At 35.5% G+C, this 16,127-nt stretch overlaps 1 protein-coding gene across 11 annotated transcripts in view; it reads left to right on the forward strand.

Annotated features, from left to right (window-relative positions):
* Positions 1 to 16,127, forward strand: part of ABCA10 (ATP binding cassette subfamily A member 10) — a 61,328-nt gene that overhangs the window by 41,023 nt on the left and 4,178 nt on the right. For 9 of the 11 annotated variants that reach the window (XM_070561509.1, XM_008537769.2, XM_070561517.1 and 6 more), the window contains 13 exons: positions 343 to 513; positions 709 to 822; positions 5,787 to 5,906; positions 6,767 to 6,853; positions 11,099 to 11,190; positions 12,144 to 12,264; positions 13,199 to 13,316; positions 13,934 to 14,025; positions 14,284 to 14,462; positions 14,749 to 14,824; positions 14,897 to 14,991; positions 15,540 to 15,659; positions 15,851 to 15,991. In XM_070561509.1, coding sequence (XP_070417610.1) covers positions 343 to 513; positions 709 to 822; positions 5,787 to 5,906; positions 6,767 to 6,853; positions 11,099 to 11,190; positions 12,144 to 12,264; positions 13,199 to 13,316; positions 13,934 to 14,025; positions 14,284 to 14,462; positions 14,749 to 14,824; positions 14,897 to 14,991; positions 15,540 to 15,659; positions 15,851 to 15,991 — 1,526 coding nt within the window. The remainder of the gene's footprint in view (positions 1 to 342; positions 514 to 708; positions 823 to 5,786; positions 5,907 to 6,766; positions 6,854 to 11,098; positions 11,191 to 12,143; positions 12,265 to 13,198; positions 13,317 to 13,933; positions 14,026 to 14,283; positions 14,463 to 14,748; positions 14,825 to 14,896; positions 14,992 to 15,539; positions 15,660 to 15,850; positions 15,992 to 16,127) is intronic. The other 2 variants (XM_070561518.1, XM_070561519.1) reach the window with 1 other exon arrangement.

Here is a 16,127-nt window from a genome sequence, read left to right on the forward strand (position 1 = left end):
GCTTTACCAATAGGTCATACTTTTCCTATTGAGTCAATGGCTCTGCATTCCCAGATGGGTTGTCAGATACTTAGGAAGATGCCATTTTCTGATCACAGAGACGCTATTTTCTTTGGGAGAGTATTAGCGTCTTAGTTGTCCTGAGGCTTACTTCCCTAAACCTGGGCTAGAAAGTTACTGAAGCTCAGATTCACTGTATAAAACAACATAGACTAAAAAAACTAGCTGCTGCTACATCATAATATTTCTAAAATTTATTAAAAAATACTATTTCATGTAAACCAAGTCTCTTTTCTACCTAAGATTTCAACCCCTCCTGTATCCCTTCTGTTTCTTTGTCAGCAAAAAGCTCAGTCTCAGTTATGGATTTCAGGCCTCTTCCCTTCAGCATACTGGTGTGGACAGGCTCTGGTGGATATTCCATTATATGGTCTGATTCTTCTTTCAATACGTTTAACTCACCACTTCATGTTTTCGATTTCCATACTTTCATGGGGACTTGTGTTTGCTCTGGTAAGTGATAATTCTTTTCCCCAGGCCAAATATAATAATAGAATTGAAACAAAAATTCATTTGTTTTAACATCATTAACGAAAGGTATATGCCAGAAAATTGCCTTAGACAACTTTATGACCTGATTCTCTCCCTGCTCCCATCCCATACATGATCTGCCATCTCTAATCTCACTATTACTTCTGTTGTTTGCAGGTGGTTTGCATGATTGGTTGTGCAGCTTCTCTTATATTCCTCACATATGTGATTTCGTTCATTTTTCGCAAAGGGAGAAAAAATAGTAGCTTTTGGTGTCTTGGCTTTCTTATTGTAAGTATCTCTCTCTATGCACATTTATATTGTTTTCTTAAAGTTTATTTTTAAAAATGCAAAGTTAAGAGCCAGCCCTGATGGCCTGGCAGTTAAAGTTCAGTGTGCTCTGCTTTGGCAGCCCAGGTTTGGTTCCCAGGCACAGAACATCACCGTCTGCCAGTAGCCAGGCTGTGGTGGTGGCTCACATAGAAGAATGAGAAGAACTTACAACTGTGTATCACTATGTACTGGGGCTGGTGGGGAGAAAAAGGGGAGGAAGACTGGCAGTAAGATGTTAGCAAAGGGCAAATCTTTCCTTGCAAAAAAATTTAGAAAAAATGAAAATGCGAAGTTAAATATAAATACTTAGAAGAGGATAGAGTCACTTCTTTTGTACTCCAATTATTGTTGGACCATGTTCATAGTTTCACCTATTTTTTGCTCATTTTCTTTCTCCTATTTTCCATCTTTTCTTTGAGGTTTCTCTTTTACACCCGTTCCTTTGGAAAGAAACAAAGTATCTGTAGAAATCCTGGTACATATGTCATAAGAAGTAATGTCCTATTAACTGTTGGAATTAGTCCTTGACCTATTTGTTTTTTCCCTTATGCATCCCAATATAAAGGGAGATTTGTCAGTTTCATCCTTTAATCAATTTTTGCTTTATATATTTTGGCATTATTTTATTGGGTACATTCAAGTTTGAAATTGTATAGTGATCCAACTTATTCTAATACTGGCTTTTGGTTATAAAGTCAGATGTGTCAAATATTAATGTGGGCACACAAGATTTTTTTTATTTAGTATTTGCCTGATAAATGTTTTTTGTCATGTCTTTACTTTTAAACTTCCAGTGTCTTCATGCTTTAATGTGTGTCTCTTGTAAAGCAAATATAGTTGGATTTTATTTGTGGTTGTTTTTTAATTCAATCTGACAATCTCCGTCTTCAATTTGAGTTTATTATGATTGCTAATATGCTTGAACTTGTTTATTTCATTTCACTTTGTGCTTTGTATTTGCGATGTACATTTATACGATTTCTTCTCTTTTTTTGCCCTGGTTTTTTTGTTCGGTTGAATTTGTTTTCTTTTATTCCATGTTTTACTCCCTTCTGGTTTGGAGGTCAGAAATCTTATTTTATTACTTTGGTGGTTACTCTTTGCATTTGCTAGGGCTGCCATAATAAACTACCACAAATTGGGTGGCTTAAACAACAGAAACCTATTTTCTACAGTTCTGGAGGTAAAAGTTCGAGATCAAGGTGCCCACAGAGTTGTTTTTTTCTGAGGCCGCTCTCCTTGGCTTTCAGATGGCCATCATCTCCCAGTGTCTTCACATGGTCTTTTGTGTGTGTCTGTATCTCAATTTCCTCTTCTTATAAGGTCAGTAGTCATATTGGGTTGGGGCCCACCTCAATGACCTCCTTTAATCTTAGTTACCACTTTAAAGATCCTGTCTCCAAATACAGTCGCACTCGGAGCTACCGGGGTTAGGATTTCGACATATGAATTTTGGGGTGACTTCGTTCAGCCCATAACATCCTTGATTGTTTTTTTTACGTGCTAAACTTAACAAAGCCTAAAGTTAGTCAATATCCTATTTACTTCCAACACTATAATTTAGAGACTTTATTATCAGTAATTGCTTGCCCTACTTCCATGCTGTTTTCTAATGTTTTGGTTCTTTCCTTTTTTAATTCCACAAATAAACATAATTATTATTATTAAGAACTTAAGATTTGTAAACTTCTTTTTAGATCAGTTTCTTTGTTCACCATTTACACTTGGAGCTTAGTCTTCTCTTTCTCTCTGTCATTTTAATTTTTGCCGTCTAAAGTGAATTATTTATATGTTCTTTTATGAAGGTCAATCACCTATAAACTCTTGCAATTTTTATTACCTTTTCCCACTCTCATTCTTAAAAGATAATTTTGCTGCATATACATTTCTTGGTTGACAATTACTTTCTGTCATCACTAAAAAACTTCTATATTCTTGCTTACATTTTTATCATTGAGATGTCTGCTGTCAGTTAATTGTAATTCCTTTGTAGAGGATCTGTCTTTGACTACTTTTAAGATCTTTGAGTTTAACATCCTTAATTTCACTGCCATGTTTCTAGGTGTGGATTTGTTTTTATTTATCTTTTTTCATATGAATTGTAGTGCTTGGATCTGTGAATTAATTTCTTTTATTAGTTCAGGAAAATTCTTAGTCAGGATCTCTTCAAGTGTTGCCTCTTTTACTAAAATAAGAATAAAATATTTATTCTTTCCTCCTGAGACTCTACTGAAATAGTCTTACTGTCTTACTGGTAGTTATTCTTAGTCTGTTCTCCACATCTCTTAACATTTTGTTAAAATTTTTCATGTTCTTGTCTTTGCTGCATTCTGGGAAATGCTTCAGACTTTTCTTCCAATTCACTTATTTTTTTTATTCAGCTGTGTCTATCTTTAGTCTTTGACTGATTTAAAAAATTTCAATTTTTTTTTCCAAAACTCTATTTGGTTCTATTTCAAATATCTCCACTTGTTCCTTGCAGTCTTTTGTTACTTGATTGTGTTTTTTTATTCCATATTTTATTTCTTTGTATATTTAATTAAAATAATATTTGTATTTGTTATTTGACAATTCTAATACCTAAAGTCTTCAAATGGTTTTAGTCTATTGTTTTTCACCCTCCTGACTCACACTTATTGTGACTTGTTGCCTTGTATGTTTGATTTTTTTTTTTTATTGGGAGCTCATATTTGGTTGCCCTTTAAGTATGGAACTCCCAAGATCCTAAATTGGAAATATTTTCATCCCAAAAGAATTCTCAATTACTTTTGCAAGAAGTAAAGTGCAGAACCCAACTAGGATGGCATAAGCCATCTTAGTGTCATGCATGAATATGGTATTTGCAAGGAACACCCATAAAGAGGGTTTCATTTTGTTCCCCTGAAAGTATTTGCAGGGAAGGACCTTAAGTAGGGCCAAAGTCCTAGCCTCTCGATCCCTGCACTGAGAGGGGCATTTATTCCCAGGTCTCTCAGATTTGCTGTTTACATAATGGTCCAAGTCAGGTTGCAGGCTTTGTTTTTGCCCTTGAAGAATTCCCTCACTTTTTTTTCTGAGGCTAGTAGTGCATTTAAAGGACATTTGATAACTTTCCCAAATTTAATTGTTTGGTTTGGGTAAGGTCCTTAGGTTATCTAGTCCTCCCTATTTCTACATACAGGAATCCATACCTAACTTTTAACACTATAGTTTTATAAAGCAGTGAATGTAGAATCTAGTTTATAGCATATGGAAGAGTAAATATAGAATGGGGAAGTAGAAACAGGAAGTGTTTTACTACTCCTTAGAAAAACTGTTGTTGCTTGCCAGAAGGAAGAGTTAATGGAAAGATTCTTTTTATTTTTCTGATGAGACAAGATAGATGGGCTAATTTGTGCAGGAAGATAATAAAAGAAAAAAGGAAATAAGAAGCCAGTAGGATGGTCAAAGATAAGTTCTTTCATTGCCTTGTTAGACGTAGAAAATTTAACTTCAGTTTTCTGTAAAACTTAAGATATATTGCTACATATTTTGTTAAAGCAATCCTTTGATAATTATAAATGCTATGGCCAGTAAATCTTCGAGGAGATTCTGATGCAAAGTTATAAAATAAGCTGATGAGCCCTCATATTATTTCAATTTATATAGTTTTCTCCTTCAGAAAAATGTTTCTTGTGCTTGTGGAAGAAACAGTATTTATATCCTTTTTGTACTATTATCTATTTCATATGTGTAAGTTCTTGGTACCCAACACATTACACATTGGCTTGATGTATGGAGAGTTGACTCATACAATAGCTTCTTATAAAAGTATGATGGTTAAGAACTTGGCTGCTGGAGTCAGACAACCCCAGGTGTGAATCCTTGATCTGGGTTAGGATTGAGTTTGTTAAAGAGTGTTGATTATCACAGCACTGGTAAATTTCTCATCAAAGTACTTGGTAAATAGTAAATGCTCAACAGGAGTTTCTATCCTCTTCTTTCTCTTTCTCTTCCTCTTGTTATTCCTGTAACTACAGTGACTACAATTCCATTTAACAAAATATTTTGCATAAATTGGACTCTCAAATGCATCTTTTTAAATTATTTGAGGAATAAAAACATAAAAATAGAAATTCTTATTCTTTACCTTTTCCAATATTAATTAATTAATTAATATTTATGGTACTCCGCTGGCACATACCTGACACCTGGCTTGAACAAGACAAAGTCTCTGCAATTGAGAGGCTTACCTTCAGTGAAATATATAAAATAAAGTGATTCCTATTCAAATAAAAATATATACTGTTTGGAATGTCACATGGATTTGTAATGGAAGGAGAACTGGAGGTGGGGAATCCACTTAGGAAACTACTGACACAGTCTGAGCGGGGATACTCGCTGCCCTGTACAGTGCTAGATCCATATTATTTTCCTCTGGGGATGTTTTAAACCTTTCAATAGTCCTACCTCAGATATCAAAATGGGTAATTCTCATATTTCTCCTATTGCTTAAATATGGCAATAAATACCCAGCTCAAAATTTATTTTGTCTTTTTACCTTTTAAGTTAATCAGTTAATATCAGTTAACTGATATTATCATATCATCAAGTCATATCATCTGTTAATTCTTAGCTGTATCCTGGTGCTGAAATCATCTGAGGACTTATGGTAGTAAACAAAGTAAATAATGTTACATCTCCTTCTTTTATTGTTGCTTCTATCCATACTAGGTAGTACAATTCTCTCAGATATGCACGTCAGACCTTATTGTATTCCTATGTTTCAGCTGTAAAGATAGTTTGATGCTTCCTAAAGAGGAAACCCTAACAATATTGGTGTATATGAGGTGAAAATTGAAAATGAGAATATTTCCCAGGACAACAGATTATTCATAGAGAATATCTTAAAATGTTAAATATAACCGAGAAAATTATAATACCTCTGGATTTTTTTCTTCTAGATCTCAATATTTGTATTCATCATCCTGGTATCAACTCACTTTGAACGTTTCAAGTTAATTTTATGCATGATTTTAATACCTTTGTACACTTTAAGTGGATTTTTCACGTTTTTGATAGAGGTAAGCAATATTTCCTACTGTGTCACTGGCCTTGATCATGTAGCCCATTAATAACATCTTTACCCAATGTTGGAACAGGTACATTTTGTAAAATTCAGAAATTATTCAATGCTGATAAGTCATGAAAATAAGATTTTAAAACTGTATAAAGTTGAAAGTTGTCAAATTCATTGAAACTAGTATTCATACCCATAGGAAAGTGGGTAAATCTATTTAGAAATGCAGTAGGAAGCACAAGCTTGTTTATGAGTTCCAAGAGGGGGTTATGAGAGAGGACCTGAACTTTTCCATTGTTACAAAACACACTCTCTTGGGGAGAATCAGTCTTACCATAAGGTAAAAGTTTTCCATTTCAATTTTGATAAATATCTGAAGTTCTTATTGTGCTTAAGTCTATCTTTTCCTAAAATATAGGACTGCATGGAAGATGTGACATATTGTGCTCTTTGCGTACCACTTAGGGTCAATAAATTGCTTTTGGAGTGTGTGGTTGGTAGGGAAAGGAGAGCGTGATGCTACTAAGTGCTTCTGGGAGAAACCAGGCACTACTGAGAGTTTGGGGGAACTGTTGATAAACCTCACCTACCAAGCAGTTCCGTACTTTGTCACTCCCACTAAAAGGAAACTTGTAAGTCCCTACTACATAGAATTGGAAAACAAAAAGTGCTGGAGATTATCACCAAGGAAGGATGTCAGCTCATCCACAGACTTTGGTATCAGAGAACAAGTCTTATCCCAATTCATGGCATATTCCCAGGTGCCCCATGGAACATCAAGTACAATGTATGCATATTTAATGTATAACTTTTATATTCACAAAGGAGAGCAACTTTCATTTAACTCTTGTTTATCTTCAACAGCTGTCCTTTATAAATATGAGAAGCTCTGAAAGTCTGGACATTGGAATAGATGATGTTAATGAAACCATTCTCTTAACAATCTTAATAGTAAGAAAAATTTTCTGAACATATACTGCATAGGATTCATAGCTGTGTGATATACTTGATCTTATTCAAAGACTGGGAAATTTAAATATCCTAAAAATACCCACTCTTACTATATTCTGCTTTCAAATATAGTGGCAGTAAAACCTAAAGATATTTTTCTATATAGAGTCATCGATAGTCTAATATATACTGGAAATTCTAAAGACTTGATTGCAATTATTATGATATACCTGCTTGATGTGATATATGTATCTAAAGACAGTTTGAGGTGGTTTATAAGAAATATCACAGATGTGTGACTAAAAATAATTTGAATGTGGATAAAAAATAAGTTAATTTGAATAATGAAGAAGAGTGGGGAAAATTATGTGGAGTTTTATACTGGGAAAAGATACTGACACAAAGTACAAATGTTATTTCTGTGCATTATGGTAACTGAGGCAGAAGGGGGAAACACAATGGCTTACAGGCTCCTTTTTTCTCTTAATGGCAGAACAGCAGATTATCAAAGGAGAAAAATTTGCTAAATTTTTATAAATTTATAAAATTATATACATTTTCACATAGATCTTTGTATATTGAATATATGTTCTTATTTTGTCAATAAATGCGGAGATGCTCCATATACACTAATTTTTAACTGACCATTAATAAATACTAAAATTATACAATTGTTTGGGGTATATATTCATTAAAATGTGCAACTCTGGCTAACACCACAAACAAAGCCTGGAACCTCCAAGCCTTAAGACAATGAAGATTTATTTTTCACTCACATAAAGTTCAGTGCGGGTTATGTGGCCCTCTTCCATTTTGTAGCTATGTCATCTGAAACTCTTAATCTCCACAGTTGTCTCTGAAGGGGAAGAGGTTAAACCATTGCACAGGATATTAAAGGTCAGGCCTAGAAGTGGCTTGCGTGACTTCCTACCATACGCTTCGTGGCTCTTTGTCTACCTGTTTTTAGTTAGTTATGTGTGGTTGTAAAAACAACTGCAGGTTTGCTTCAGATGTAAGTTTCATTTCAGATTTTTTAAATTGTGATAAAAAAATACATAACATAAAATTTACCATCATAACCATTTTTAAGTGCATAGTTCAATAGCGTTAAGTAATTTTTCTAAGAGTTTTATAATTTTGGAGCTTATGTTTAGAACTTTAATCCATCTTGAGTTAATTTTTGTACATAGTGTAAGATAAAGGTCGAACTTCATTCTTTTGCTTGTGGATATCCAGTTTTCCCAACTCCAGTAGTTGAAGAGACTGTCCATTCCCTGTTGAGTGGTCTTGGCACCCTTGTTGAAGGTTGTCTGATAACATATGTGAGGGTTTATTTCTGGGGTCTCTATTCTATCCATTGTTCTATTTGCAGATATAAGTTTTGTACATGGTGTATTCCTTTATTCTCTTTCTCTCTCACAGTATAATGATGGCCACCTAAGTCAATTTGGAACAATACAGTCTGAGGATGCTTGTATTTCAATTTGGAACAATACAGTCTGAGGATGCTTTTATTTCACTTTTAACATTGAAGGATAGTTTTAGTGGCTATAGAATGCTTAGATTTTTTCCAGCTTTTGAAAGCTCTTTGAATATGTCATTCCGGTTTCTTCTGGATTCCATTGTTTCTGGAGAGAAGCCAGCCATTAATTGTGTTCATACTCTTTTCTAAGTGATGAGTTCTTTTTTTCTCTTACTGCTTTCAAGATTGTCTCTTTGTCTTTCAACAGTTTGACTATAATCTGTCTAGGTGTGGATGTTTTTGTATTTCTCCTACTTAAGGTTTGTTGAGCTTCTCAGATGTGTAGACTGTTTTTCATCAAGTTTTAGAAGTATTTGGCCATTTATTTCTTCAAATATTTTTTCTGCCCTTTCTCTCTCTCCTGTTATTCTGGGACTCCTGTTACATGTGTATTGGTGTGTTTGATGTCCCCCAGTTCTTTAATGGTTTGCTGATTTATCTTTCATCTTTTTTCTCTGCTTTTCAGTTCAATTATGGAAAGTCTGTCTTTGATGAGTCATACTTTAATTTTTTAAACATTATTTTCTTTGGTTCAGTGGACCTACTTACAGTAATTTCTTTTTTGTCTTTAACTGCTAAATCCAAAATCTGCTAATATGTGGAGACAATTTCTATTGACTGATTTTTTTACCTAAGTGTGGTTCACTCTTTCCTGTTTCGTGATGTTTTGCTGTTTTTAAAATATACTTAAATATGTAATTCTCTGGATAATTTTTATGGTTTGTTACATGCTAGAGACTAGCAATTTTAATATAATTTCTCCAAAAATGGGCATTTAGTTATCTCAATGCATTTTTGAATACTCCATTTTATGCTGTCTAAAATGAAATAACATCTTTATCAGTATTGTATTTACTTATGTGTATGGATCTAATTCTGTTTATATTCTCTTTACCCCACTGATCCATTTGTTTATATCAATGCCAGGACTACATTGTTTTAATTACTGTAGCTTTGTATATTTTGCTTAATTTAAAATGATAAGTACCCCCTCCTCATTCTTATTTGTCAAAAATTTTCTGTTTTCACATAGAATTGAGTAGTTAAGTGTCAGAAAGTGGCATGTAGATTTTTGCAGACATTGTTTTAAATGTCTGATTCATTACAGCAGAATTTATGAGTTCAAAATATTGATTTTTAAATATTTTTCTGCATTTAAGACATTTTATATGCTATAATACTTTTACTTTATATTTTTATTTTATTTCACTTTTATACATTTTTGGTTAAGTTTATTCTTGTGCACATTTATTTATTTATACCTTTAGCCATTAAAGTTTTTTCACTGTACATTCTAATTAGTTCTTATTGGAATATAGGATTTTTGTGTAGTTGTCTTGTGTTTGTTTACTGAATTTTCTTCTTATTTCCAATCTGTTTTCAGATACTGATCTTGTATTTTCTAGTTAAACAACATTATCTTTAAATAATTACATATATATTTGAAAACATATACTGCCTTATATATTCTTGCCTCATGATACTGCCTTGAATCTCTAAAACAATATCAACTGATACTGTTGCTAGCAGGCATCCTTACATTGTTTATGATTTTACTGAGACGTTCTTAGTGTTTACCATTAGTATTATATTAACTGTTTAAAATATCAACTATTTATCTTAAATCTCTCAATTCCTAGTTTACTAGAGTTTTTAGTCTTCTGTTTTTTGCTTTTAGTATTTATCAAGAATGAATCTTGAATTTTATCAAAGGCTGTGTGCATTCAGAAGAGTCAAAGATTTTTTTACTATATTTATTAAGATAATTAATGAATTTTATTTCATATTTCATGTTTAAGAAAACTTTCCCTCCTTGAGGTCATGAAAATATTCTTTTATATTGTATTCTGAAAGATTTCTATTTTCCTTACATATTTATGTCTCTAATCATCTAAAATTGACTTTTTTTCTGTGTTGTGAAGTAAGGGTCCTATTTATTTTTGTCTTTAAGGAGACCCAATTGTCCCAGTACTACTTATGGCAAAGTCTGTACTCTTCCCCTTGATATTCAGAGCTACATCTGTTCATATATAAAATGCCCATATATGTAGGGTCTGTTTCTGGGGTATCTATTTCACTTTCTTTGCTTCTGCCAAGTTCTTAGGGATGCTACTAGTCTGACATTGCTTTAAATCACATGCTAGGCATGAGGTTCTTTGGACCATTCAGGTGATGTGAATTTGGGCTACAAATCTCTGCAAAGGCTGGCTTCCATCTCCACCTTCACTCCCCGTGGTCATCACCCAAGGCAACTATCTTAGAAATCTCCTGGGTGTTCTTTTCATCCTTCACTAAGGCTATAACCCTTTCAGGTCCATGCTTTATTAGAGAAAGGATTGCCTGTTCTACTCTTTCCTTGGAGAAAACTTCTGTCTTCTGCTCCTGACGTGAAAATTGAAGTTTGAGAGGTTCGGGGCTTGGAGAGTAACTCCAGGAAAAGAGTTGCTTTGATGCTAAGCCTTCCTCCTGCTGTCACTTCAAAAGTCCTTACTATCTTGTCTGACTTTCTATGCTTTAAAATTAAAAAAAAAATTTAATCCAGAATTTTTAGTTTTCTTCAGGGGGAGGGTTGGTTTGAACAATCTCCATGTGAGAAGCATTTTATAAGATTTTGTCACTTTTATAAGAAAATGGTCAAGTCATCTATGACAAAAGGCAAATATTACCTGCTGAGTTTGAATCCCATGATGATGCTAATTCTAATTATCTTTCTTTGCTTTTAGCCATACCTTCAGAGTGTCATTTTCCTTTTTGTTATAAGGTGTCTGGAAATGAAGTATGGAAAAGAACCAATGAGGAAAGATCCAGTTTTCAGGTGGGGAGAACGTTAACTTCTGAATGTAACTTAAATATTTAATGTTTATGGCAGTACAATTAACATCCATTTATTAGGACAGATTTCCTATCTAACTCTCGGTTAGGCCCATTAGACAGCGTTATTCTGAAACAAAACAAAACAGGATTAGGTTGAATGCAGGGAGACACAGTTTCTAAATCATCAGTCTTACTGATTTTACACGCACTGAGTTTTGTCCTGTTCATCTCTATAAGCAGTGGTTAAGCACCGAACCTTGTTTTTCTCCTGCTTATGGCAAGGATAGGTCCCTGAGTATAAGACACAATAAAAAATTGGTGTTCAGGGCCTGCCCGGTGGCGCAGTGGTTAAGTGCGCATGTTCCGCTTCGGCCGCCCAGGGTGCGCCGGTTTGGATCCTGGATGCGCGACATGGCACTGCTTGGCATGCCATGCTGTGGTAGGTGTCCCACATATAAAGTAGAGGAAGATGGGCATGATGTTAGCTCAGGGCCAGTCTTCCTCAGCAAAAAGAGGAGGATTGGCAGCAGTTAGCTCAGGGCTAATCTTCCTAAAAAGAAAAACAACAACAACAAAAAATTTTCAGTATAAGTGTGTGAAGTGTTTTGAAAAGGCAAAAGAAACCAGTTATGGTGATCATTTATGATGTAATGTGATAGTGATTTGGATGGCAACAGACTAAAAAGACTGATAAGTCTATATTTGAGAGAATGTGGAGAGCTAGATGACAGATGGGACAAAGCTTTTAAAGAGAAGAAATTGTCAAAGAAACTTTCAAGGGACTTGACTACTGGAGGGGTTATTACTGTTAAGAGGAATCTCGTAGGTAGTAAATTAATCATTTTATATTCTTTTAAAGCAGAGGATAATAATTTAATGATAGAGGCTTACATTCTCTTAACAGTTGTTGTACACCTAGAATTGCATTTTTCTGTTATTTTATTTTTTCTGTAGAATCTGTCCAAGAAGTAGGGAAAGTCATCCAAATCCAGAAGAGCCAGAAGAAGAAGATGAAGATGTTCAAATTGAAAGAGTGAGAACAGCAAAGGCCTGCACTACTCCAAACTTGGATGAGGTGAACACAAGAGACTAGACCTTTCACGAAATACCGAGATGGTTAGCTGGTCCTGTAGAGCTATTGAGCTGTCAGTTTCCAGTTTGAAAACCGGCTTTTGTTTCTGTAGTACTTCTCTTTGAGGTCTTATTCAAATCATTACCTTTTGAAGTATTTATTCTGTCATCACTCTCTTCATTTTCTCTTCTTCAGTTTTTTGTGGGTCTTAATCTGCTAGTTCTTCATTCATCAGTGCAATTCAAGAAGTTCTCTGATATTTTTAGCTACTTTGACAAAATCCCACATCTTTTGCAAGAGTGTCAATTTCATTTTGCATTATATTGAAATTGTAATATTAATAATTGTAAATAGCATATGAAAAGGAGCAAGTGAGTTTAAATTATATGAAAATCAATAAAAAATGAAGAGAAATGAAATTAGTGGGGGCCAGCCCCGAGGCTGAGTGGTTAAGTTCGCGCGCTCTGCTGTGGCTGCCCAGGGTTCAGATCCAGGGCGCGGACATGGCACTGCTCATCAGGCCACGTTGAGGCGGTGTCCCACATCCCACAACTAGAAGGATCTGCAACTAAGATTGCAGCTGTGTACAGGGGGGGGGTTTGGGGAGATAAAGCAGAAAAAAAAATATTGGCAACAGTTGTTAGCCCAGGTGCCAATCTTTAAAAAAAAAAAAAAAAGGAAATTAGTGCAAAGGACAAGGTGGATGTTCAGCATAATGCAAAGGAATATATTTGATTATGAATTAGTTTTACCAGTAGTTGATAAAGGAGTCTTCATAAATGAGCATATGTTTTGGCATTTTATTTGAAAAAAGAGGCTGACTTACCAATGGCACAAAATCTGATCAGATTCGCAGACTAGGGAATGAAAGCTAAAACACAAGTGCATAAAATATCTGAAATTTAACAAGAAAATCTTGCTTCATTATGCTTTCCAGAAACCAGTCATAATGGCAAGTTGTTTACACAAGGAATATAAAGAGAAAAAGAAAAGTTGCTTTTCAAGAAGAAAGAAGAAAATAGCCATTAGGAATGTTTCCTTCTGTGTTAACAAAGGTTTGGCTAATGTTCCCTTTATTAGAGTGTTCCTTATTCTCTAGGTTTAGGACAATGAAGGCGATAATTTTCCATTCTTTGAGACTATTCATGTATCTTGGTTAACATGTAATTAAAAAAATATTTGACCTGTCAGCAGAGAAAACTTTCTGCTTCAAAATCCTGTCCCAATTCAAATGGCAAGAAACCTGATCTTGGATCAGGAAGACCAAATTATTCTACTGTAAATCCAGTCTTTCCATTAACATTGTAATATAGAAAATTATGAATGTGCTGTTTGAAAATGTTATTTTGTTTCAAAATGTTTCTAAGCTAAGCAACTTTAGGTTAGCCAACATTTAAAGTACAAATATTTGCTGCTTGGCGGCCCGGGGTTCGCCGGTTCGGATCCCGGGTGCGGACATGGCAACACTTGGCCCGCATGCTGTGATCAGCATCCCACATATAAAGTAGAGGAAGATGGGCATGGATGTTAGCTCAGGGCCAGTCTTCCTCAGCGAAAAGAGGATTGGCAGCAGTTAGTTCAGGGCTAATCTTCCTCAAAACAAACAAACAAACAAACAAACAAACAAATAAATAAATAAAGTACAAACATTGATGGTGACTCTTTCTCCCAGGTGAAGTTTTGGGACTACTGGGACACAATGGAGCTGGTAAAAGTACTTCTATTAAAATGATAACCGGGGACACAGAGCCCACCGCAGGAGTGGTATGTGACACATGACGGAACCAAGCTCATTGCCAGGAGAAATCTCATTTTAAATATCAATGACATCCTTATATTATTCCTATCAGTAAATCCAATGATTTTTTTAGAAAATGAATAAATAGATGAAAGAATTTGTAAAAAATCTGTTTCGTACTCAAAAAATATTGCATCTTAATGGCCACTTTTATCTCCTTTAGAAGTAGATGGAGGATAGGAGCAAAAGCTGGCAGTGGATTTGAAATTCATTGTCCTATGCAGGTGGTTTTACAAGGCTGCAGAGCATCACCAAGCCCACAGGGAGATGACCTTGTCAAGTTTTTGGGGTACTGTCCTCAGGAGAACCCATTGTGGCCCAGTCTTACAGTGAAAGAACACCTGGAGTTGTATGCGGCAGTGAAAGGACTGGACAAAGAGGATGCCGCTCTAAGTATTTTAAGGTACAGAGAAAAGCCTCCCTCATACTTTGTAGCTGGAGGAAGGGAAGAATTTGTCATTTCTTCACGCAATATGGAAAGGAGATCCTAAACGACGTCTTTAAACTTTCGTGCAAATAAAATGATTGAAAATCTGAGTAAGAACTAAATCATAGGATTTAGTGTTGGTTGGTGACAATGTTAATGGTCCCTAAGTGTGCTATTTTCAGATTGGTAGGGCTGGGGTTTTCTATATCGTTTTAGGTAGGGACATGTGTGCCTCATGTATAATCGCAGTGTTTTTTGTCAGATTGGTGGACGCGCTCAAGCTGCAAGACCAGCTGAATCTCCTCGTGAAGGCCTTGTCGGAGGGAATAAAGAGGAAGGTAGGGGCGGGGCTCAGTGTTACTCTGCGCACCCCGCGATGGGTGCCACACGCGCTGTTCCTCTCGTTCCAGCTGTGCTTCGCGCTGAGCATCCTGGGAAACCCATCAGTGGTGCTTCTGGACGAGCCGTCCACCGGGATGGACCCCGAGGGGCAGCAGCAAATGTGGTGAGGGGAGTCGTTTAAGTGTCTGAGTCAATAGTGTGATGCTACAGTTAATTGTTTTTCCTTTTTTTTTTTTTTTTTCACATTTGCTCCATTAACCTTTGAGGCTCACATCCTCTATTGTTCAGTTCTGTGAAACTCAAGAGTATTCAGAATTCCTCAAGGAAGGAAAAATAGACATCTTAAGAATCAAGTGGACTCTTGAATATATTTGATTGGATTTTTTCTCTTCCCTTCCCCCTGCCTCCTTCTTCTATTTTATTTTTCAGTTATTGAAAATCTTACTATGTGATATTTCTCTATATTTCAACTTTTTTAAAAAGAAACATTATTTTACTATTTCCCAATCTTCTGCTTTTCACTCTGTGAAGACTATTAATGTGGTAATATAATTACATAATGTGGTACAATGTTTATATTTTCTCTCTAGAGCAAAGATTTTTTCTTATAACCTAATGTAAAATTTTCTGTGTAGACTTCATACTTATTCCCATTCATCTATTTTTGCAAATTACTTTCTAAGTGCAAACAATTCCTTCCTTTATCTTTAGGCAGGCAATTCGGACCATTGTTAAAAACACGGAGAGGGGCGCCCTCCTGACCACCCATTACATGGCAGAGGCTGAGGCGGTGTGTGACCGTGTAGCCATCATGGTTTCTGGAAAGCTGAGGTGGGAGCCTGTCGAGAGCCAGCACTTGACCCCCAAGTTCTTGAAGAGAGAATTTTGGTTCACTGTGAACAGCCGATGCTCTTCAGCTCCTTGATCTATGATCCAGCGCCTTCCTCTGCATTTGCAATTGAGGAAGAAATTAAGCGACAAGTATTTGTTCTTTCAACTCTTCTTTCTCTTCCCTGGGCTAGGTGTATTGGTTCCATTCAACATCTGAAAAGCAAGTTTGGTAAAGATTATTTACTAGAAGTAAAAATGAAGGAACTCACTCAGGTGGAACCTCTCCACGCAGAGATTCTGAAGCTTTTTCCACAGGCCGCTCGGCAGGAAAGGTAAAGGAGGTTGTTGGCTTGGGTGACAAGTATAAGGGTTTTCCAGCACACATCACTTAGTCTTGTATTAGTCTGGACAGGGAGAGAAAGGCTGAGCAGGCTTGTTTATTACAGAACAAGTTGTTTAGAGGTCACT

Source organism: Equus przewalskii, chromosome 10 (genome assembly GCF_037783145.1).
Source record: "Equus przewalskii isolate Varuska chromosome 10, EquPr2, whole genome shotgun sequence".
In the NCBI taxonomy this organism is placed as follows: Eukaryota; Metazoa; Chordata; class Mammalia; order Perissodactyla; family Equidae; genus Equus; species Equus przewalskii.